Raw genomic sequence first — 24,188 nt, 5'->3', positions numbered from 1 at the left:
ATCTCACCTGGATTACTGCAACAGTCTAAATTGGTCTCCCTGTTTCCTCCTCTGCCCCACATCTGTATTTTCTACACAGGAGCCTGAATGATTTTTTCAAAACTTAAGACAGCCCGTATTTCTCCCTGAGGCAGACACTCCCACTGCTAACACTTCTCCCTTCAAAACATCATGGTCATCACCAAGAAAAATCCCCAATCCTACTACAGCCTCAAAACACTACATGACCTGACTCCTTTCTATGTCTTGGACCTCATTTTCTACAACGTCTCCCTCGCTCAAACACACAAATCACATCATCCCTCAGACCTTTGCACTTGTTACTTCTTCTGCCTGAAATGGTCTTCCCCGAGGTAATCAGTCACCTTCTTCAGACCTCTATTCAAAAGTCACCTTACAGAGAGTCCTCCCCCCAAAAGTATGTAAAACTCTATCCCCTTACCCTGCTTTCTTCTAATTTATTGTACTTGTTATTCTCTGACCTACTGGAATATTTATTTATACATTGTCTTCTTCTCTGTTAGAATATATGCTCCATGGAGGCAGGACTTTGTCTTTTTTGCTCAGTGTTATATCCTCAGAAGAGTGACAGATAGAGTAGACACTCAGAAATTATTGTTTGAATAGACGAAAGGATAACAGGGTATTTAGCTCTTGATTCTTACCCTGGTAAGCCAGTCTTGAAACAGAGTATCAATACCGTAAGAGTGAAATGGTTTTCTGTGTACAGTCCATCAGAACTGCTCGATGTGTTTTAAGCACTATATTCTCGTGCAATTTAATGAAAAGGCAGATACAGTCCTCAAATAAATAATGTCTCTGCTCTACGCATCAGAACACAAGTGCCACCAGTGGAATGAACACATCTCATTTGAATGGAAATACAACCATGTTTTCTGCTATTTCTTAAGGATTATCTTAGAAGGAGTAGAAGGCATAGCTAGCGGAAAGATGGTATACATTGGTCTAATTGAACTAAATCTCACATTCCAACCATTGAGTACATATACTTGTGGTTTAGCAAGCTTAGCATGGGGTAATAACTCAAAATGTCACTTCCTTTTATTTGGAGTAAAGCTGTTAAGAAAGATAAAATTGATTGTGTTTCACTTAAGCATATAAATCTGTGGGGTGTGTTTGTGTGTGTGTGTGTGTGTGCGAGAGAGAGAGAGAGAGAGAGAGAGACAGAGAGACAGAGAGACAGAGAGACAGAGAGACAGAGAGAGAGAGAGAGAATGTTAGCTGACCTTTGAAACCTGATTCCAGCTTTCCTTTACAGTCGCTTTCCATAAAGATACTCCATGCTGTACCCAATCTCACCTAAATCCCATGTAATCCCCATATTGGTTCACGTTGTTCCTTTACTGAAAAGAACTTACCTCCTACCACTTCCTGTCCTTCCATACTTCACTCCAGTTCTCTTCCTACTGAAATTCTCTATGCTTCATGTTCATATCAAATTCTTTTCTAGGCTCCATTTTTCTCTTTGTAAAATGTGACAATTAAACATAAACCTAATTAAGTTGCCATGAATAGTAAATAACATAAGCTAAGAAAAAGCTCCATACGGGCCTTCTTTGCGACTACTCTATCTCACACTCCATCTCAAGTCTCACATGGTTCCCACCATTAGAAACGATCTCTACTTTCCTATAAACTCCACCACTCTTTGTACCTAGTTATGGCAACTACTTTTATGGTTATCTGAGTAATCATGTTTTACCCCCACCTGATCACAATCCTTGACAGCAAAGACAACAATGCCCCGATAGCATCACATACAGCAATTTTCATAAAGTACACACAGTAGGAGGTGAATTAAGCTTCTAGATATCAATGGGTTCAGATCACCCTCGGCGTTCCTCCATGACTCTTTTTACATGATATTTGAATAGTACTTTATTCTTTCCAAAAAGTCTTTTCATTAAATGTATCATTTGAATTTTTAAATACTTCCACGAAGTAAGGAATGAATTAGTAATAGTTCCATTTTACGGATGCACTTAATTGCGACCTGTGGAGTTTAAATGATACCCCTGGGATCTCACAGTAAGTGAGTAGCAGAGTTGGACCAGACAGTACATTTTGGGACCTCTTTCTGTATCACAAGACTATGCTAGGTGTTAGGAATACACTAGTGAATAAAGTGAAAGCTTATCCTCTAGATCACTGGTTCTCAACCAGGGACAATTTTGCCCCCAGTGGACATCTGGCCATGTTTGGAGACATTCTGGACTTTTACTATAGGATGGGTGTGACTGACATCTAGTGTGTAGTGGCCAGGGATGCTCTTACAGCCTACGGTGCACAGGACAGCCCCCATGACAAAGCATTGCCTTGGCCCATCGAGGTTGAGAACCTCTGCTCTGGATTCAGCTCCAGGATGACTGACTGTGAAGAATCTATAGGAAATAATACCAGAGAAGATTGTGGAGATGAGTTTGCAGCTGATGACAGAGACTTAAACACCAAGTTGAGGAGTATGAATTTTATCCTGTAGACCAGGGACTGGCAAACTATGACCAGTAGACCAAATCCAGCTCTTAACTGGCCCCCATCTCAGATCTGCTGTGGGTGAAGAGCTGGCTTCCTAGATGTGACCTGGGCAGTTGTACCAGGCCTCACTCTCAGAAGTGCCCTGTGTGGGATTGAATGTTCTGCTGTTGCCTTCATGAAATTCTTAATACTCTTTTGAACGAGAGTTTCTGCATTTTCATTTCACACTGAACCCTGCAAGTTAGGTAGCCGGTCCCACGTGGGTGTTCTAGTCTGGAAGTAAATCCCCCATAAGATTACAGAGGTGTAGAAAAATTGGGCTCCTAGCTTACCTCACCTTCCACCTATTTGCACAGAGATCCTCACCGTTTTAAAAAGCCCATGATTGTGCCCTTTGGAAGGAGAACTTAGAAACTGCCATTAGCAGGTATAGCAGTTTTCCACAGAGCAGTTCTATGCTTCTTTGCATCTCTGCAGCTGCCAGGTAGGAAATTAATAATTATAGGGTGATAAAAATGGGGTACCAACACCTGACTTTCAATTGGGTAACTGGAATTACCCAATCCAAGTTCAGTGCATTTACCTCCAACTAAGGGATTCAGACCCAAGGAACCCCTACAAAAACCGAGGTCCTTCTCCCAACAGTGGAAGTATCAGTGGTTTAGGACCACTGGGTTGACACATTAGAGAATCTGGTGCACCAAGATGGTTTTAGGCATAAGGGATGTCATTTACTGAATTTAAAATGTTGAATTAAATAATGAGAAAGTTATTTCCTTCCCAAATCCTTTCAGTCATTCTTACTACCTGAAGGAGGAGGACTTAATTGGTCTTTCACATCTCTACATGACTTACTAACTGCCATTTTAAACGAAGAGAGAGCAGACCTCAGACTCAGACCCTCTAGCAGGTCGTAGTATCCAGTTAAACTTGAATCTATTTAGCTTTTATTCATTGTATTTTCGTTCAATTATCTTCCATGTATGATAAATGACACTGGTTTCCAATTTACAGTAAGGATATAAAGCTTCATTTTTAAACATATAGGCCTTTAAATAAAAATATACATCAACTAAAAAGAAATTAAATACAACACTGTACAAATGACCCACAGATGTACTTTAAACTGGGAAGGTGATACAGGAATAAGCGCACCATTAATGACACTGCTATTGCTATTGTAAGAGGGCTTTATCAAAGAAGCCTGGTTCTATTCAGAGGCAAGCCGTATAGCATTCCGCCTTGTGGGTCATCCGCCTCCAATTCATATAAGTTTTAGTTATTACTACCCATAAATCATACACTGTTCTATTTGGCACACACTCAGTAGAAAGTCATAAAAAAAAATCACCCTGCAAAGTAAAACAAATACTATAAACCTAAAGAAGGTAACCAGTAGAAATGATAATCCAAATAACCGTATTAGGCAGAAAGTTGCTTTCTTCAAAAGGTCAACAATACACACTCACCATTTATAAGTATAAATGTGAAATCAGCTATATAAGAAAGTGGGAAAAAAACCATGTACCCTCCTAATAATAATATACAGAGGAAGCCACTTTATTTTAATGATAGCTAATTTGATCAGAGGGCTATCTCATAAGACTAATGGAAAGGAAATCGGTTGGTTTGAAATTACTGCAAGGTAAAAGTGGGTATGAACTATGGACAAAATATTTACATTAAAATAACCTGCTAAATATCTTGAAAATTTTTTTCTGTTATTCAATTTTACTTATTCTGAAGATGTACTTTGGAGAAGTGGTACTTTGTTTCTGTCAGTTCAAATTTCTCCAAATTTCATACTAAAAAAACAAACAAAAAAAACCTGCAGGGTGTTTTGGGGATTTTGTTTGTTTCAAATTTCTCCTCAAAATCTTGGCATTTCTTTTATTAGCGTAAGTCTTGTGTATAATTGAACCACTATGAATTCTAAGAGATAAGAATTAGTCATAAGAGTTTAACAAGCTAGTTATTCAGTAATTTACCAAGAATAATAAATATATTTTCATATTTTTTCAGAAATACAACAGGCATAAATTATTTTCAAAGTATAAACTAAAAATTATTAAAATGCATATACTTGACAAATTAGTGACACTGTCATATACGGATTCATTCATGTATACTAAAGTCAAATCATACCCATCTAGGTGTGTGTAAACCCAGAACACACACTCACACACATAGAGCCGTGGTGACAAAGTCCAAACAAATGGTTAATCACTGCGTTCGAAACTTCTTTGACTATGGCAATCAAACAGGACATCACCAGGACTTCTAGGCTGGAAGGCTGTAGATCTCCCCAGGTGTTCAGCATAAGAGCCACAGCAATTGAGGGTATGTTTCTCAATTAAACAACAAGTATTCACTAAATATATATCATACAGGTGGCACTTGGCCCCTCACAATGGATACAAAGATTGATGTATGTGAGGGGTCCTTTTTTAGGAACTTACAGTCCAGCTGCACAGTCAAAACACACTCATGAAAAAGAAGACAGCATAAGACAGAAAGTGTTAAATAAATGGCAACACTGTGCTCTCAGAGTCCAAGGACAGATCTCACCAAATGAAGTAGGCAATTTGACCCTGTACACATTTGCTCCTGAAAACCCAAAGTCGAGCCATTAATCCCAGTGTTTTCACTTTCTTTCCTCTCATTAAACTTTACATTTTATTTATGATATACTGGCCCAAAGAAAGCAATCTCAGAAATGCCCTTTTAAAGAAGACAGATAGCATGTACTTATGGTCCCAGAGATATTTCCATTCTGAAAGCAGGTATCTTGTTAAGTCAAAGAGACCATCCCAAAATGGGGGGACTGGGCAGGAAAGCTGGAGGATGGGTAGAAGGAGAGTGTTTTGAGGTCAGATGGGCTGTGGTCCTCCTGTCTGGCCACCCGGTCATTCGCCGTCAGCCTGTGAGTCAAGCCAGCTCTGGTTACCAAGCAGTTTGCTGCTCTGTTGCTTAGTGACTTGAGCCTGCAGACCATCATTTCCAGCTGGCTCTTCTGGAACCGAACCTTAATAGATTTCTGACTTAATCTTTTCTTCAGAGCTCAAGCCTTTCATGCCTTTCTCTCTGAATCACTGAAAATAAAATTATCCTCTGATTGGTTTGTCTTGATGCCAGTCTTAGTCTAAAACTACTCTAAAACAGAATGTTTTCTGTTGACCTTAAAACCTTCCTTCATCAAGGACATAGATTTCTCCTCCACATACACATATTTTTGTCAAAAAAAAAAGTCTACATTCATACAAGCCACAGGTGTTAAACAAATAAACTGAGATTCCACACTAAGAAAGGGTCTGTTCCTACCCTTCTGTTAACTAACCACCATTCTGTGGAAGTCATTGAATATTCACTGTTGCAGCTTTGATATACAAGCTGGGTAGGGAAATAAATGTGAATGTGATTCTTAGCCCAAAGGAAGGTAATGCTGAAAGAATACATGGTGGAAAGTTAGGCAAACCTGAGTTTAAGTTTTAAGTCAACTCACTTCATGGCTGCATAGCTGAATGATCTTGGTTATGTACCAATTTCTCTGGCCTTGGCATGTATATGTGTAAAATACAGCTAATAATACTTAAATTCAACCGTGTTTGTTTTGAAAGGTTAATGTACATAAAGTATCTGACACACAGCAGGAGCTAAATCATTATTGCCTATGTTATAATAAGTCTAAGATTATAAAGTTATGTTATTATGAACCTAAAGTTTTTAGTCTAAAATGAAATTAAACAATTTGGTCTCATATCAACTCAAGATCTCATTTTGAAAATAAGTACTTCATTTGAAATAGCCGGACAGCATTTATGTCCTTAAAATTGAACATGAATGATCTTTTCCTGTTTTTTATATATAGTAGAAGAGATTGGTGTGTTAAGATGGTATATAATTGAAGATACAGTAAAAAAAATTTGAATTTGAATTTTTATTATTATCTACAGATTTCCACGTTTCCTACCCTAAATCATGGCTTCCAGATGGTGTCCTAGAGTGAATACCACCAATGCTTTCATTCTGAAGGTCCTGCAGCCTTTTTATGAACCACAGAATTATTAAAGCACTCTGTCCCCTGTTTTTACCCATGAGGCATACACCTCACTAGCTCACAACAGCAAGTTGGAACTTCTTTTTAATTACTTATCTTAAATGTACTGTGGTTTGTTATCACTTTGTAAATTTAGTCAGTTTCTTACTTGTAAATATCAAATGCCTCTATAGCCATATGACTTATGAATAAAAAGTCTACAATTCAAAAAGTTTGAGTAACTAAGGTCAAATATGAAGTGGCCACAGAGCTGGAAATACATGGCTTCCACTATGCTAAACTCCCCACAGTTTAAAAACATGATTTTTTTTCAAAAGCAAAACCATTAAAAAACAACGACATAACTTTGTCACACTGGTGACAATAAAGCTTCTTCCTGAAACTGCTACTTGAAGAACAATTTTGGTAGCTTCCTGTCTAAGGAAAAAAAAAAAGTGCTGAAGCTCTGAAGCTCAATTAATTACCTAACCTCACAGGAGCTTGTTATTTATAAAGAAATTTGTATAAAGAATAACTTCTAAAATTAAAGCTATGATTTAAAAATTATTTTAATGAACTCTGAGATTCAATTTTTTACTTTCTTCTCATTCAGCATTTCTACCAAGTTTATAAAAAAGACTGTGCTTTTGCCTGGAAGTAGTTTCACCACTAGTATTGACAGAATTGACTTTGGCTGGTACAGATACACTTAATCTCTTTTCTCTTTAAGATAAATGTCAAAGGTCACAGAAAGTACATGAGTCATAAATTGCCATGTTATTTCATTGTTTTCTTCATTTTCCTCAGTAACTATTTGTCACATTTTTATTTTGTAATTTCTTAAATATCATAAAGGCAACTGACAAGTTTTTAAGATGAATATCTTCCTGGGGTCTTCTGATTTTAGGAAAGGCTAAGTATGCTTTTCAAAAGTTACAGACACCCTTAACTTGCAGTGCCCCAAGATTCCTGCAGAAGCCGCACAGCCAATTACACCAGAGACACAGCTAAAGACTCAGCCAACTGGCTCCACCTAACCTGCTGGCATTACTTCCTGTTGTGCGTCCCAGAAAATTTCCCCCGGAAACTTCCCCACCTCCTTGTATCACACTATAACCACAGCCCACCTCTGGGTTCCCAGCTCCTAGGAGAGCACCAGCAATGCCCTTCTCTGGGTATCCTCACCATAAGGGAGGAGATAACCTTAAAATTAAGTCAGGCAAATGTAGGAGAGTTGGAACAAAGAAGAAAGAGTCTCAAATAGAACACCTAAATAATAGCTTTGAAAATCTACTTGGGTGTGTGTGGCGGTGTGTTTGTGTGTGACCTATAAACTCTCTAAATGGCTGGATTTCTTCTTTATAGGTGATAAAGGGTTTCTGGATCCTTCTGTAACTTGAAGAAAATTTATAGTGTATTTCTCTCTTAAACAACAACCATGAGAGCAACTGTAGTTGCTGCAGAAATTATGGCTCAAGAAAGCAAATGTTTACTTTTAAACATGAGCAATTTTATACCCAATGCCAAGTAAAGAGAAATTTATAATAAACAAAAATTATAGCCCAAAACATTTATCTAGCTCCCTGAAATTCTTTAAGATTTTCTAAAAGTCTCCTGAAAAATGCCTTTCAAAAATCCACCTAAAGAAATTATTTTGTTGTTTAAGGACGTTACTAACTGCTTCTTCTACCTTTGGATATGTTGTAATTAAAAACACACACACATACACAGAAATTTTAAAGATAAGACACATGGTATTACCTGGATAGTATCTTGCCCAAAGAAATCCTATTGCCTAGTATCACTTACACACTCTAGAACACGTTCCTTCATTTGGTACACAGAACCCAGCGTAAAGTTAGGAAAAAAAACTGAAAAATATAAAGATTTGCCTGACTGATTTTCCGGAAATAAACTTAACACTGAAAGTTTTCTTCACCAGAAATTCCGCTGACGTTCATGTTGACATCAGAGGGAATTCCCTACGTTCATGTTGACATCAGAGGGAATTCCCTACTCTGATGAAAACAGAGTCTGGTCTATAATCACTAGACTACAAAGTACTAGACATTAAGTAAACATGGTAAAACAAAGTGATGAGAAGCATGAATACAAGAGGGTCCTAATCTAACACACAGCACCAGATCGAACACCAGTGTTAATGAACATTAGCTAGGGATATAATTATTACTAAAAACATTGTCCCATCCACAAACAACTGACAGGGTAACCATTTAAAAATGTAGACATGAGCCTAGAGATTCAGGCTGAGCGACACTGGATTAATGGACACATAATAAAGAAAATATTAGCTTATATAATGACCCTCATTAAGTATCTGTCCCTGTGCAAAACACTTTAATTTACACATAATTGTACTTAATAAAACCACAACACCAAGTGGATACGATTACTATTCCCAGGAAATTGGGTAACAGAGAAACAAGCCTATGTTAAGCAACTTGTTCAAAAATCACAATAGTAAACGGGAAGTCAAAATTTAAACGTAAGTAATCGGACTTCTTCTCAGATGCTCTCTGTCCAAGAGTCCCACGGCACCTGGAGTATTGTATCAATTCAGTAAAATACTCTTTAAATGGGTTGTGAAAATCCAAGTGAAGTCTGGTTAAGAACAACCAGGATCAACCTGATAACTACAGCATATAAACGTGAAATAACCTAGGGTGTTTAGTTAAGAGAATAATTTTTTAAAAGCATGATAACACTGACATTACTGACTAATGGATGTGCCAAGATGAATAGAGCAGGGTCCTGGTTCTCTGATGGGTTACTCCAAGCCTCTTGCCTTAAGGGCTAAGTTATGGAAGACGGGAGAGATTCAAGCTGTGGGGTTTTTCAAAGCAGATCCAGGGGGACTTCCCTGGTAGTGCAGTGGTTAAGAAACCACCTGCCAATGCAGGGGACTAGGGTTCGAGCCCTGCTCCAGGAAGATCCCACATGCCGCAGAGCAACTAAGCCCATGCGCCACAACTACTGAAGCCCACGTGCCACAACTACTGAAGCCCACACGCCACAACTACTGAAGCCCGTGCGCCTAGAGCCCATGTTCCGCAACAAGAGAAGCCCCCGCTCGCCGCAACTAGAGGAAGCACACGTGCAGCAACAAAGACCCAACGCAGACAAATAAAAAAAAAGCAGATCCAGGAACCAAGGATGACAATTACAAGGAAGGAGATTTCAACTGTATGTAAGCAAGGACTTCCCAGTCACTAGACTTGTCAAAAAAAATAGAATTGCTCTGTATAATCCTCATCCAGGAGGTATGCAGAGATGTTAAAGGACCAGTCATCATAGATATTACTCTATGAATTTAACTATGGTATAGAGGGTGAACCAGTAGCTGTTACTGCATTGTGACTGACATGGGTGGGCTGTTCACCAGATGTTTTACCTTATTCCTGGCAACGTGGCTGAGATAGGTTTCCCAGCCTTCTTTGCAGTTATATGTGGCCACAGGACTGAGTTCTATCTGGGGAATTCTGGGATAAGTAATGTGTGCACTTCTAGACCTGCCTCATAAAAACTCACAAATGCCATCTTCTGCCATCTTCGGATTCAGCTGAGCCTGGCAAACTTGGAAACCATGTGTTACCAATAGAAGAACCGCAAGATAGTAGAACCTGGCATCCCTGAATTACCCCAGGGCAGGCTAGCTCCCCACAAGACGCAGAAGAAATAAACATTTACTGTGTCAATCCACTAAGATTTGGAGAGTATGTCGTAGAGCAAAATGTTTACCTGAACTTAATCAGATGCCTTCCAATATGATTTTTTCTACTGTAGTGTAAATAATTTGAAACCAAGGAACAGCTCTTGTTCAACTTTGTGATCAGTAGGTACAAGCTAAACACTTTGGACTCTGTAGGTATTAAATATATACATATCGAATGGAAAGGAATATCAAGTATAGGAACCAATATTCTGAGGCAGGAACACACATGGTGTGTATTTAAATGGCTGATCGTTTAATTTAGGAGGAGGGAAGGATTTGACTATGGTTGCGGTAGTAGCAGCAGTTCAGATAGCTATATATATATATGCAGCACAATTTGGAATAAATTTTTAAAATTCTGGATCATGCTTAGTCCAAGTAATGAAAGCACAGATGGAACAATATTTGTCGAAAGATGCCTGTGGATATTATGAACGTCTTGTGGCTTGTTGAACCAATAGGAAAATATGAGGCACTCTTTCCAACTCCCTTGCTGGATGCTTTTTTATCCATGAGGGATATTGTCTCCCCTTCGTTACTGAGACTTGGTATCATGATTTTTCTTTTTCATGTCCATTGCTCTTTTGATGCCTCCCTCATCTGCTGGAGACCTGATACACCACAATGAAGGATCAGCAGAAATTGTGACCTTGGAGTTTCTCCAAACAGCATCAGAAAAGGAAGTGCCAGAAATTTCAGAAGAAAGCCTGTTTTCATGAGATTTCCTGCCTTCCTTACATCTCAACATGTCCAAATAGTTCCGATAACCCTCAGCTGAACTCGAGGGTGCTTCACTCAGAAATCAAGTGTCTGAGTGGAGGCTTACTCATTTAGCAACAGGTACAATTAAGGAACTATAATTAAAAAGGCATCTCAACCAAAAGGGACACTGCATACCAGAATTCTGGCCCTGACCCTGTCTGAACTCCAGCCAGCTTTCCTGCTCTGGCATCTGATGCTCCGTCTCAAGCCATCCCTCTCCTCAGAGCATCTCCTAGTGTTCATCTATGCCTTTCATTCACTACTTATCTCTGACAAATTCTTTCAATAGTATCTTCCTCAGAGAGAAGTCATCCTTTTCCATCATTTAAGACTGAAAAAAATCAATGTTTGTCTTACCCCCCTTACGAGCATTATATCTAACTAAACTTAGAAATGCCACTTAGTTAAAATCTTGGGGAAAATAAGAACTAAATTTAGAAATGCCACTTTGTTAAAATCTTGGGGAAAATAAGAACACTTCCCCGATCAGAGATCTAGCTATTTAAAATGACAATTCTGAGGTCAGACATTTCTTTGGGTGGGTCCTGTCTTTTATTTCCTTTGTTGCCTATTTTCATCTATGACATGAATGCATTCCTGGGTAGGGCCATGTGGCTTTAAGTTTAGATTTTGATTCTATTTCTTGCTGCTACTTTCCTGGAAGTCCTGATTCTGTTTTTTGGGGGATTTTTGTTTGTTTGTTTGCTTGTTTGGGTTCTGTTTTGTTTGTTTTTTCCATTCCTGGCATACTCTTTCGTGTTCTACAGAAAAGCTGTATAAAAATCATTCAGTTTCTCAACTAACGTGCTCGTTATTTTTTTCTGTTATGTCTGTTCTCTTCACCATAATTTTCATTTTGCCAAAATGTGGAAGTAGTGCATAGAACTTACTACTGCCTAAAATTAACCAACTGTGTATCACAGACCCCTCTTTCTCTGATCATAGCCTAAAATTGCCTCTTTTCAGGCAGAAACACCATAATAAGCTCACACAATGATTTATTTTAGTATTTGTTTTTACAAGAGCATGAAAATATCAAGAATCGTCTAGAAACCTACGTGGTACCATATACCTAAAACAAATTCACCTACTACACAGAAGATAAAAACATTCGTAAAGAAAATAAAAATATTGACAAAATAGTCGAAGAATTCAAATTCAAAGCACATGGCAGCATTACCGAGTACCAGCCTGCAACTTTCTGCACGGCATTCCTAAACCCACTGAAAAGGCGCGTTGAGATTACAAACATATTAAAGTCAGTAGTTAGGAGGGGTTTTACTTGGACACACCATTACACACATACACACACCCACACACACACACTCCATACACATCTCTATTTAATTGGGGATCATGCAGAAAAGAGAACAAACTATGATTTTCCTCCTCTCCTTTCTGGTCCTTTCTTTCCTAGGCTGTTGCAGGACCTGGCAGGACTAGTAGCTTAGGAATTCAAAGAAACACCACCACATCGTATAGGAAAAAAAAAAAAAAACCTGCATTCTTATTTGACATCTGGAATTCAGTTTTCTTGTAGGAACTTGCAATAGGAATTGAACTTTGAGAACCACCCACCTCAAAGGCTCCTATTACCAATCTCAAGGATTCCTGCCCTGACTTGGACAACTGTGGGATTTATTAAGGTAGATTACTTCTGATAAATCAGGGGTCAGGAGTGAAGACGAAGACGCTCCCCTCCCTACCCCTAAAGTGAAAAGCGGGAGGCGCAGAAATCACCCAGAGGCACCTGGCCACCATGTCTGATAATCCGTGCAAACCTTACCACGTATGTGCCACTGTGAACCGCCGCTGTTTGGGGATGTTGCTACTGAGAAGCATCCTGCGCAGGAGCCTGGGGGAATTTCTCGGCGAAATCACCGGTGAGAGCTTGGGAGAAACCGATTTCCTTGCTGTCTTGGACTTCTCGTGCTGCAACAGGTTTTCCCGCAAGGATTTCACAAGATCCTCGTTCAGCCAGGGGTTTGGACAATGCGGATTATCCACTTCAGGGACTGTTAAAGTGTCCGGGCTTGCCGTCTGCTGAGCCATTTTCCCGGTCAACTTTGTACAGTTGGCAACGATCCAGGGCAACGTGGTTCCCTGGCCTCTTTCCAGTGATTGCCTTCCTCGGACTCTCGGGGAGATGTCCGGGGAAGCAGGTCGGATCGTGCCGCTGCTAGTTCATTCGGTCGCCTGCCTCAGTCTCTCGGCGGAGACTGGGCTGGGAGTAGAGGAGGCGAGCGCAGTCCACGGCGGAAGCCTCTTGAACGTCACCCCTCCTCTGCCGATCCCCTGCCGAAGATCACCGCCGAGCTCGCAGGGCAGAGGAACATGGAGGGAAGCCACGGCGAGCGAGGCTTTTGTCAGCGCTACAAGGCAGCCTGTTAAACTATTGGAACTAATGCGCCGCAGCTGCTCCTGTGACTTCTGCTTATGTACATAAAAAGTCCTGGGGGGAAGGGCTTAACCATCAGATGCCTGCTGCTGGTTGTTTGGCTGGTCTTTCCATTTGCTTATTCCTGAATCCAAAGGAAAGAAAAACTTTGAACTTGACCTTCCTCTCCCGCAAGGTCTGTTTATCTCCCTTCGGTCCGCGTTCATAAAATAAATTGCTAGTCCCTGGTTTTTATAAGGAGAGAATAAACAAACATGAGCTAGACAAGGAGAAATACATCCCTGTTGGCTAAACTCAATCTGATGCACCTTATAAAACAAATCCCAAGAGAATAAAATGAACTCTTTCTTTTCCTCCCTCTTTCTCTCTAGTTAGAAACCAAACAAAAGGTTTCAAAATACTGCATATGGAACACATTACAGGTTGCGTCGTGTTGTTTAGCCTTGCTAATGCAGGCCCTTTCAAAGCGTGGAACAACACAAGTTACATACACGAATGGTGTTTGTTATTTCTTTACATTTAAACTTATGATCCTCCAGGGGAACAGACTGTTTTCACAGGGGACTAAAAAAGATTTTAGAGTTTCAATTATTGCTTATGGTATATACATTTTTATTCAATTATAGAAGAAATAAATCTAGCTTTTCATAGTTATTTCCTTAAATGTTTTTAATATAAGATTCTTATTCGTGGTCAGAATAGCTTCAACAAACTTACTCAAAGGAGGTTTAAAATAAAAGAGAAGATATTATTTCTTACCTATTTAGTTTGCTACTGAAGAAAAAATGTAAATATTACAATAATTCAAGTAAGTAGGTGATAAGGCCTGTTAAATCTCATTATACGGACACCAGAAGTGTAAACATTAGAACTGAATTTGGAAGGGAATCCAAACCTTTGATTATAGATGTCCCCAGCAGCCTAGTGATGCTATAGACAGCTCAGGATTGAAATCAAATCACATATCTCAGGATCTAAGAAAATAGTTTTTAAAAATTTAAAACACAGTAACTTAAGAAGGAGTTAGGAAATGCAGAATAGAATAGTCTGACTGAATTTTTTTTTGGTTTCTATGATTACTATTAGGTCAATTCTAAGAGTTCCTCCTACTGCCTTCCCTGGTTGTTCCACCTTAAGTTTTAATTTCTTGTCTTTAAAATGTTACAGAAAAGGACACTCTGATGTTCTGTTCACAGAAGCACAGGGTCACCACTTGGTGGTGACCACTATAATAATTTAATGAGACACATGTACCATGACTTAATCAGAAAATTTGTTTTATACACACACACACACTTAAGTAATAATTAAAATGAATAGCCAATTTCTGTAAAATGGGCTGAGGGCCTGACAATTACATTGGGAGTTGTGCAAAACAGGTACGCATAAGCTTACCCTCAAAGGGTTTATAATTTAATGGAAAGGACTACACTATGCTCAGAAAAAGACACCAGAAGACCTAAAAAGTGAAATTATCAGGGGCAGAAAAATACAATGAGAATGGTGTACATAAGTAAAGAGGGAATGCTGAGTTGCAGTAAAGCTTGAAGAGGGGAAACATCAAAAATTAATGGAAAGGAAATTAAGAAAGAAGTGCACTCCAGATGAGGAATTACAATGTGCAGTTCCAATAAAGAAGTAGTAAGCAAGTTTTGTTCAAAAAGAAAAAAAAATTGAAATCAGTAGGTGTAAAATAAACTGTTCAGATTTGTAGAAATAAAAAATTCAGATAACAGGATAAAGTGAGAAAAAAAACAGTAGGCAGTAAACTGACATGGCAAAGAAAAGAAAGAAAAATTTCCCACTTTCTAAAGACTTAGTTTCATTCAACAAACACTTGTGGGCATTTATTTTGTGCTAGGCACTATATCGAGTGCTCTAGGATATTTAAAGGTTAGTCCCATGCTGTCCCTGCCCTCTAGGAGTTTATAATCCAGTAGGGCAGATAAGGTGCAAAACAATTGACAAAGTGTAGCCCAGGTACCCAGAGGAGAGCCTGGAAGCTGAAGATATTTAAATGCCTGGCTCTAAGTAGAGAAAAGTGATTCTCAGTGACCAAATAAAGGGATTGATATGACTGAGAATGATATAGGATCTATGTTGGGAAATTCATTGAGTTCAGAGAATTCTAGGTTCTATTCTTGCTCACAGTGACCTTCCCTTAAGAGGAGTAAAATATTTACACGCTAATCTTCTCATAATTGGCATGCCATGTGGATGCTCAAAGAGACTGGGCACTTTGTGGATGATCGCAACTACGCTGAAATAGAAGATACAACACTATTCTATTAACAAATCATTGAGTGTTGTGGTTAAACACAGACTAAGACTGAAAAAGGCATTCTGCAAATCTCCCATTGCTTGGTGCATGTTAAAGGGTTCCACTGTAGAAGCAGAATTGTCTACTTCTGTACAGGTGCCCATATTCTATCATTATTTGTTCAATTTCCTGACATCTACAATTACCCTCTTGAATGCCCCCCAATGATTTATGGCATGCATGCTCCTTTTTGAAAATAAAATTAATTTGGTTTTGAGAATTCTTTGCCACCTCCTTGAAATAGCTTGAAAAACCCTGCAGTGTTACAAAATCATGCTTGAAAATAACTGCCTTAGGAAAAGCATACATTGTAAAGTTCTGAAGATAAGCAGGTGGGGGAGGCCTGGATAAATTGGCAATTCTCTTTATAATAATGCAGAAGGTCAGAGGAATTCTTCCAACAGGAGGACTACACAGCTTGCTTTCTCTTTCTTTCTTTTTTTTTTTAACAAAATCTTTTAAAAATTAGCTGCCAGAAACTTCTCCAAAAAACACAGTACTGTAAGTGACAGCCAAATAAGGCCTTAGATTTTAACGAGTGGAAAATTGAAAGTGGGAGAAATGTTTTGATAAAAGCACCCACGCCTAGAACAACAGACAACATCTCTTAACTTAACAAAAGTTTTCCTAGATACCTTTTTGTGGATTTTCAAAATCTGTTTTTTTAGCTTCTTTGGAATCCTTGAAAGCATTTGTTTAATTAATTATTCATAAGCAGCAAAACAAAAAAATTTGTTTTGCACAGGTCCTGGGACACAGAAGATTTGCACAGGTTCTGGGACAACGACTACAAAGTATGCCTTTGCCCAGGTAAGATCAAGCAAGGCTGGATTTCTCACAACTGAAAGGGAGCAATGGTACAGTTAATTCAAAAGAATGGATAAATTAAAATGAGTTATACTTGACTATGGAATGCATTGTAGGTTTCTCCCAACCATGTTTTAGTTAGGTAAATAGTGCGTTAAAATGAGACTGCTTTTTAAATTGTCCACAGGATGTGGTCCATGGAAATGACCTGATAGTGGGAGAGATTATGTTGACTAGCAGGTAAGAGGGTATGTATGGAACCCAAAAGCATGTTTGGAACCCCAGCTATGATACTTACTAGCTGTGTACTCTGTCTATGGCTTAGTTCCTCATGTGTGAAACAGAATGAGAATAATAGCTATTGCATAAGAATGCTGCAAAGACTGAGTGTGTTAATACCCATGATACAAAGTATATGAAGAGTGCCTGGTACAGGATAAACACCCAGTAAATGAAACCTGCTACTAACTGATACAAGGAAATTACAGAAATTTATTTACACGTAGTAGATACCAACTATATACCAGGTATTTTGCATTTTCTTTCATTTAATTCTTGCAATAACTCTTAGGGTGTTATTTCATTAACACTGTTTTACTGAAGAGGTCATAAGGAGGTTAAATAACTTACCCAAAGCCATTAGTTCAACAATGCACAGAAGAGGTTTGTCTATGAAGTCCCAGGGCCTCTTATTTCAACTGTATATCAAACCACCCCAAAAGGAAAGCTGATTTAATATTTAAAATCAGTGATGAATATTTCTATGGAAAATAGTAGAAATCTGAGTGTCCTGAGCTCTTGGTTTAGTTAACACTAAATTCTGTCCTTGGCTTCACTTGGGACATATATGGTGACAGCCTGTGAAGCCTGCCAAGTCATGAAATTCTTACAAAGACATGGTATTCAAGTGAGGGCAGCTTGAGGTGGAATTCCTGAGTGTTTTTTCATCTACATGCCTCTATTTCTTTGATATGGACGCGTTTTCATTAAACTCCATGGTAGTTTTCCACTTTACAAACTAATATATTTGAAAATTATTTTATTTTATATTTTCAATGTGTTTATTTTGAATTTATATCCTTATAAATTCTGATGATAAAATTATATTATCCCGGAACGTCCTTGGTGGCGCAGTGGTTAAGAGTCCACCTGCCGATGCAGGGGACACAGGTTCGTGCCCTGGTCCAGGAAGATCCCATATGCCACGGAGCGGCTGGGCCCGTGAGCCATGGCTGCTGAGCCTGCGCGTCCGGAGCCTATGCTCCTCAATGGGAGAGGCCACAACAGTGAGAGGCCCGTGTACCGCAAAAAAAAAAAAAAAAAAAAAAAAAAAAATTATATTATCCCCATATCTAAAAGCATATCTGAACATTGTAGAGTAGGGCTTTCAAATCATCATTATCATTGAACATCTATTAGGTACTGGGCTGGTTGGCAGAGATTAAAAACAGTAAAGTATTTATTTGAAAACAAAAGATATATACAACCCCTCCAACAGAGAAAATAAATGATAAATATGAAGCTAATAATAGAAACAATCAGTGCCTCAAAGATTTAAATGAGTAACCTATATATATCTAGACCAGTGGAAAATAACTCAAAGAAGAAGCAGGACTTAAATTAGGCCTTAGAAGAAAGTACATGTGGAAGAAAAATAATAAGATGTTTTGGGGGGGTAAATAGTCTAGCAGAGGTGAGAGGTGTTGGATTTGTAGACTTCTATGGAAAAACAGTAAAATTTATGTATTTTGGATATAGCTAAATAATATACAGAGAAATTCAAATAAGATTAAATTGGTGGCAATGTATATTATAATTTGGAGACGGATGATTCTGAAGACTGCTTATTGTCACAGTTCTGTTTCAATATAAATTTGTGTAGAAATGGAAAGATAGGAGCTCATCACATAAGAATTAGAAGGATTTGTTCCTTGGCTATACATGAGCATTCAGGTCAATAAGGAAGTCAAAAATAGATTAGATTTTTCTTAACTTAATCAATTATATATTCCATCTAATTAAGTGTGGTTCACCTAATTAATCATCAAAAGGCTGTTAAGGTAAAAGGACCTGGGGTTTGTTGAACAAAAGAAATATAACTGCTTGATTTATATTAGAGCTAGATTTTGAGCAGACAACGTCTACTTCCAAGCTCAATTCATTTTAATAAAAAGATTAAATGGGTTTTGTTACTAGATTAAATCTAGTTAAGTGGGCTTCCCCCCCCCCAGATTAAAGCTAAATGTTAGGGATCTATCCATTGAAATAGTAAGCTAACATTTAATTTGAAAGAAAAGTTACCATTTTATAGGGCACAATTTATACCAGCAACATAAACATAGCATGTTTGTTTTATTTCTGAGAAAAAAAACTGCAACACAAAACTCAAGACTCTTTCCGTTTCTCCTGATATGGTCACTTAAAAAAGCTTCCAATACTAGAACAGAATGCCTCTTGATTACTCTGCTAAAATGAAACACTAGAATGCTCTCTCTAAGTATTAGTCAAACTTCAATAAAGACAATAGGTTTTGATGGCCACTAAAATTTTAACAAAATATGTGATATTTCTGGGTCTTCTTTCAATGAGAAGAATAGCAGGCATTTTGCCTTCAACTTGCAGACAGAAGAATCCCCTATTCCACTATATCTATAGTGGATTATTCCCTAGCATATTGAATGACTGAGCAATTCTCTAGATATAAGTGCAAAACCAACGACCACTTTGCATCGTGACTTAATTTGGTCATCATAATCATTCTAATGAGGCAGGTACTACTACCTTCATTTTAAAGTTGAGAAAACTGAGGCGCCAAAATTAAATAACTTCCTTAAGGTCATACACACCCAGTAATAGAGTTGGGATTTTAAAGCAGATAGTCCAAGTCCAGAGCCCATGCATGTAACCACTGCACTAGACTGCCTCTGTGTTTTTAAAAAATAAAAGTCAAGCAAATTAATAAAGAAACTCTTAGCAAAATGAATTCAAGTAACTTGATATGTGCAAACCTAATCCCTACAAAATATCCGTCACAACAGTTTTTGAAGTAAAAACATTTCCAAACCCCAATCAATGCCCATTAGTAATGGTATTTTGAGGCTCATTTCTTCATAACCGAAAGATCTCCAAACTCCCCAAAATTGTATTGCAAACAATGGACATTGAATGGACAAAAGAACTTGGGTAGACTTTCAGAGTCTTTTGTTGTTTTTGTGCACATAATAGACATGTTAGTGAAAAAAATCCAACACGTATCCTAAGCTCAGAGGAATATAACACAACGGTGATCTATTCAAAGCTCGACACCTAGGAACACATTTCCTCATCTCTGTTTTTCAGTCTCAGTACCCATCCCCCAGTGGCCCCAGGAAAGGATTTTTAAAGTCTTTCTTTAGTTAGCATAATATAACTAGAAAGCCTCCCTCTGACCCTGACACATAACATCTGTTTCAGTCCTTCTGTTTTTTGGATATGGTGTTTAGGAGACAAAGTAGTGTATTTCACTGAAAGTCCATAATTGAGAGGTTTATAATTGTAGCTAGCAATTTGTTTTTTAAAGTTTAACTTATTTAGACAATGATCCTTCATAAGCAAATCGTGTTTCGTTGTTTTTTTTTTTTTTTTCAGTACGCAGGCCTCTCACTGTTGTGGCCTCTCCCGTTGCGGAGCACAGGCTCTGGACGCGCAGGCTCGCTGGCCACGGCTCACAGGCCCAGCCGCTCCGCGGCATGTGGGATCTTCCCGGACCGGGGCACAAACCCGTGTCCGCTGCATCGGCAGGCAGACTCTCAACCACTGCGCCACCAGGGAAGCCCACAAATCGTGTTTTTAGGGATGACACTTTTCGTGTCCAACTGTAAGGAACCTTCTGAGACCTAGTCATTCATTGGGATGCTGTACAAAAGGCATCACAGAAACCACAGTTTTGGTCCCAGTTCTGTAATTAACTAGCTAAGTCACCCTGAACAAGTTCATTCACTTTCACCGGAACTTAGTTGTCTACTTAAGAGTCCTATAACTTGAATAGGGTTTTATAATGCACAAAAAGAAAACTAGATGCTGTCTGCAGTGGCAAGTTTCAGTTGCTGTTGAAGAAAAACTGTTATCAAGTGTATGCTGAGGCACTATGTCCTCTTCCATTTGCATGTAGTGATGGTATGTGCCACAGATGGTGCTTTTAAAGGTGAAATGGAAAAGAGAAATTTAATATTTATGAAACTGAAGATGGAAATTAAGAGTGTGCTGCACTAACCAGGTGCCTTACTAATGCTTTTATGGCCCTGAAACTTGAGAAAATTCCTTCCCTAACTAGGTAAAAAAATTTGTTCTGACATCTGAGTCACAGCTTGGGAGACAGAGTGGGAGAGCAATGCCTAAGTTAATTTAATATTTGGAATCAAAGCATTGTTTTACTTCTAAAATAGTGAAACTACAAAGATAGGTATATTCACTGTTACATAATGTTAGATTTTCTAAAACTTCAGGGCTTAACTCACATTTTAGGCAATAAGAGAAACTTGTGCACTCATATTTCACAAAGACTAGTTTGGGCCAATTTTAATGTGTTGCATGGGGGGAAAAAGCATTTTGTGATTAAAAAAAAAATATATATATATATATATATATATATACACATGGGGCTGAGTTGAATATAATTAAATAGGTTTCCCATTTCCTTGCAATAAGATCTCTAAGTCTTTTAATATGCTAATATGATTTACGAAAGCACACTTCCTTGGCTCTGAATCCACTGCATCTTCCAACATGTCCAGAGATGGGTATTCCCAGGAACGCTTACCTGGACTTACTACAAACATCTTCCTGAACATAGCTGAGAGATAATATGAACCTTCCCTGGCTCCTGTTATGCTGCTTTTTGTTTTCCACTGAACTGCAGTCAAACAGAATGCTTTCAACAGAACTATGAGAATTCGAGGTGCTGCCCTGGTACCATCTTCTATTAGACTCAAGGTAATTGTTATGTTCCTGCTCTGAGGCTAATTCTGCCCTCCTCTTGAATTTGCATATCTATCTCCCCTTGTAAAAGGCATCACTTTAGCAGAGGCTATGAGATAGCTATGAGATATCTTTATGAGATAGACAGAGGCTGTAAGAGGCTATGACATAGCTGGGGTTGTGAGTCTAAATAACAACCCTATAGTGAGCATGCTAGCTGAAAAGCTGTGAACAGGCTCAGGGGTCAGAGAAGGGTTGGTCTAGATGGCACTGTTGGTGAGAAGATGCACAAAGGCAACTGAAGGCTACATGATTACTTTTCAAGCTTTAGTGTACCTAAGAATCACCTGGAGACCATGCCAAACACAGATTCTGATTCAGTAGGTCTGGGGAGTGGGGCTTGAGATTTTGGATTTGCAAAGTTCCCAGGTGATATAAATGCTGGTTCATGGATCCCTCCATAACTACACAGCTATTAGAATAAGTAGAGATTCCTAGCAAATAACTTGTACCCAGGTGGTGGTATTTTAAATTTATATTCAGCCATTCGTGTAGTGCTTAAATTTGTTGCTGATATTTTAATAATGAATTTTTTAAAATAACTTTCATAAACCATTTTTTTCAAATGAGCACATACATTCAAAAGGATTCAATTCTAAAAGCAAATTTTGCTATATTAGATCCACGGTTTTTTTTGTTTGTTTGTTTTTTGCGGTACGTGGGCCTCTCACTGTTGTGGCCTCTCCCGCTGCGGAGCACAGGCTCAGGATGCGCAGGCTAAGCGGCCATGGCTCACGGGCCCAGCCGCTCCACGGCATGTGGGATCTTTGTGCCCAGGTCCGGGAAGATCTCACATGCCGCGAAGCAGCTGGGCCCGTGAGCCATGGCCACTGAGCCTGCGCGTCCGGAGCCTGTGCTCCGCAACGGGAGAGGCCACAACAGTGAGAGGCCTGCGTACCGCAAAAAAAAAAAAAAAAAAAAAAAAAAAGATTATTGTTAATTAAAGAAAAACCAGACATCTTGAGTTAATGAATTTAGCAATTTTCTAAGTATGGGAAGATGCACGAGTCTGGGCTCATTCAAGCCATTCCTTTGATATACACCTTAACTACCTAGGGCCAGTATCCTATTTTCTCCATCCTGAATCCCCTCAGGGTGCACCATGGGATGGCTGCAGTGGCAGATGACTTGATGGCTGCAACATCCTTTGTTTACTGATGTGGCAGGCAATACTCTTCATCTACATACTTTAAATGCCTAGAATATAGGAAGTACTCAGCAGACACTTGTTAAAGGAAGGAAAAATGGTGTGTGTAGTTTGAGTATTTTTTGTGTGCTTTTAGACAGTTAACTGGCTAAAAGGACAGTGTGCCCTAATGAATTTGCACTGATCTACAGAGTCAAAGTTTGAAATGTTTTAGAAATCCTATTGCTAGGCATACTTTCAATTTTGCAAACGTATTACTTTTAAATTATCCAGATCATATATAATCTATGTGTAAAATTTTTTAAAGTCACCCAGAAATGAAAAGTACCTATAGACCACCATCTCCAAACTCAGGGCCCTCACAGGTAGCCCTATTATCAGTTGTGTTTATCTTTCTAGACCTCTACTCCTCATTATAGTAGCCACTAGCCAAATGTGGCTATTCAATTCTTGCTAATGCAACCGAGGAACTGAATTTTTATTTTTACTTATATGTGTTAATTTAAATTTCAATAGCTTTCTGTGGCTAGTGGCTGCTATACTGGGCAGCAAAATTCTAGACCTCCATGTGATTTCATGAATAATTATGTGCTTATAGAAACATATATTACTGTTTTCTGAGGCTTTTTTAAAGCATAATCTCATACTAATAACCATTCTGATTATTCAGCAGCTTGCTTTTTTCATTCAACAAAGATCTCCCTCGTGACTTTTAGCTAATGCACAATATTCCATGTTATGGCTATTTTCTCAGTTCAAATAGCCATTTCCCTACTGCTGGACATTCAGGTGTCCAGTTGCTTGCTGTGACACATAATGAACAGCCTTGCAAACTCCTCATTGGGCACATATTCCAAGACACTTTTTAAGAATAACAGATACTTGGAAGTAGGATTGTTAAATGACAAGAGAAAGCATTTTTCATTTTAATAGGAACTGCCAAATTGTCCTTCAAAGTGGCTGATTCAATTCACACTCCCACCAGCAGGGTTTGAGCTCCCAACATTTTTTCTTCAAACAGCCTGATGTTGCCATCAATTTCCCTACACTAGCTGGCAAAGCCTTTTTTTCCCACTCAATAATATCTTCTATTTTTTATTGTGGAAGAAATTAAGAAGGGCATCCATGGCTACCATTAAAATGCACAGAAGTGGGAAGATATAGTTCATTTTGCTTCCGAGTCAATGTTCAATTTTAGCATTTTAACAATTTTAGTTGACCAAGCATTTCCCAGGAGTGTCTCTAATATGACAATATCTACACATTATAGAAGGCTTTTTCCAAGGAAAAAGAATTAACTTTCTTTTTCAGTAATGTTCTAGCACTACTCAGTAAAATATGTTTTAAATTGCTTTTCCTATAATAAAGATAGATTGTGTTGAGCATTTATCCTTCTTGCCTAGTCCTTCCTTCATACATCAGTGTAGAATTTTTCAGTGCCTGGCTGGGACTTTATTACTATTTTGTGGAACT

At 38.5% G+C, this 24,188-nt stretch overlaps 1 protein-coding gene across 6 annotated transcripts in view; it reads right to left on the bottom strand.

The window, feature by feature from the left end:
* The window catches only part of PDE4D (phosphodiesterase 4D), a 1,454,760-nt gene that overhangs the window by 708,289 nt on the left and 722,283 nt on the right, over positions 1 to 24,188 (bottom strand). Inside the window, exon 1 of one of the 6 annotated variants that reach the window (XM_004275173.3) lies at positions 12,814 to 14,203. The exons of the other annotated variants lie outside the window; for them this stretch is intronic. Within the exon in view, the coding sequence (XP_004275221.1) occupies positions 12,814 to 13,079 (266 nt within the window). The 5' untranslated portion in view covers positions 13,080 to 14,203. Of the gene's footprint in view, positions 1 to 12,813; positions 14,204 to 24,188 lie in introns of those variants that run through there. 6 annotated transcript variants of the gene reach the window in all.

Source organism: Orcinus orca, chromosome 3 (genome assembly GCF_937001465.1).
Source record: "Orcinus orca chromosome 3, mOrcOrc1.1, whole genome shotgun sequence".
Lineage (NCBI taxonomy): Eukaryota > Metazoa > Chordata > Mammalia > Artiodactyla > Delphinidae > Orcinus > Orcinus orca.
This window is presented reverse-complemented; position numbering and strand designations above follow the sequence as displayed.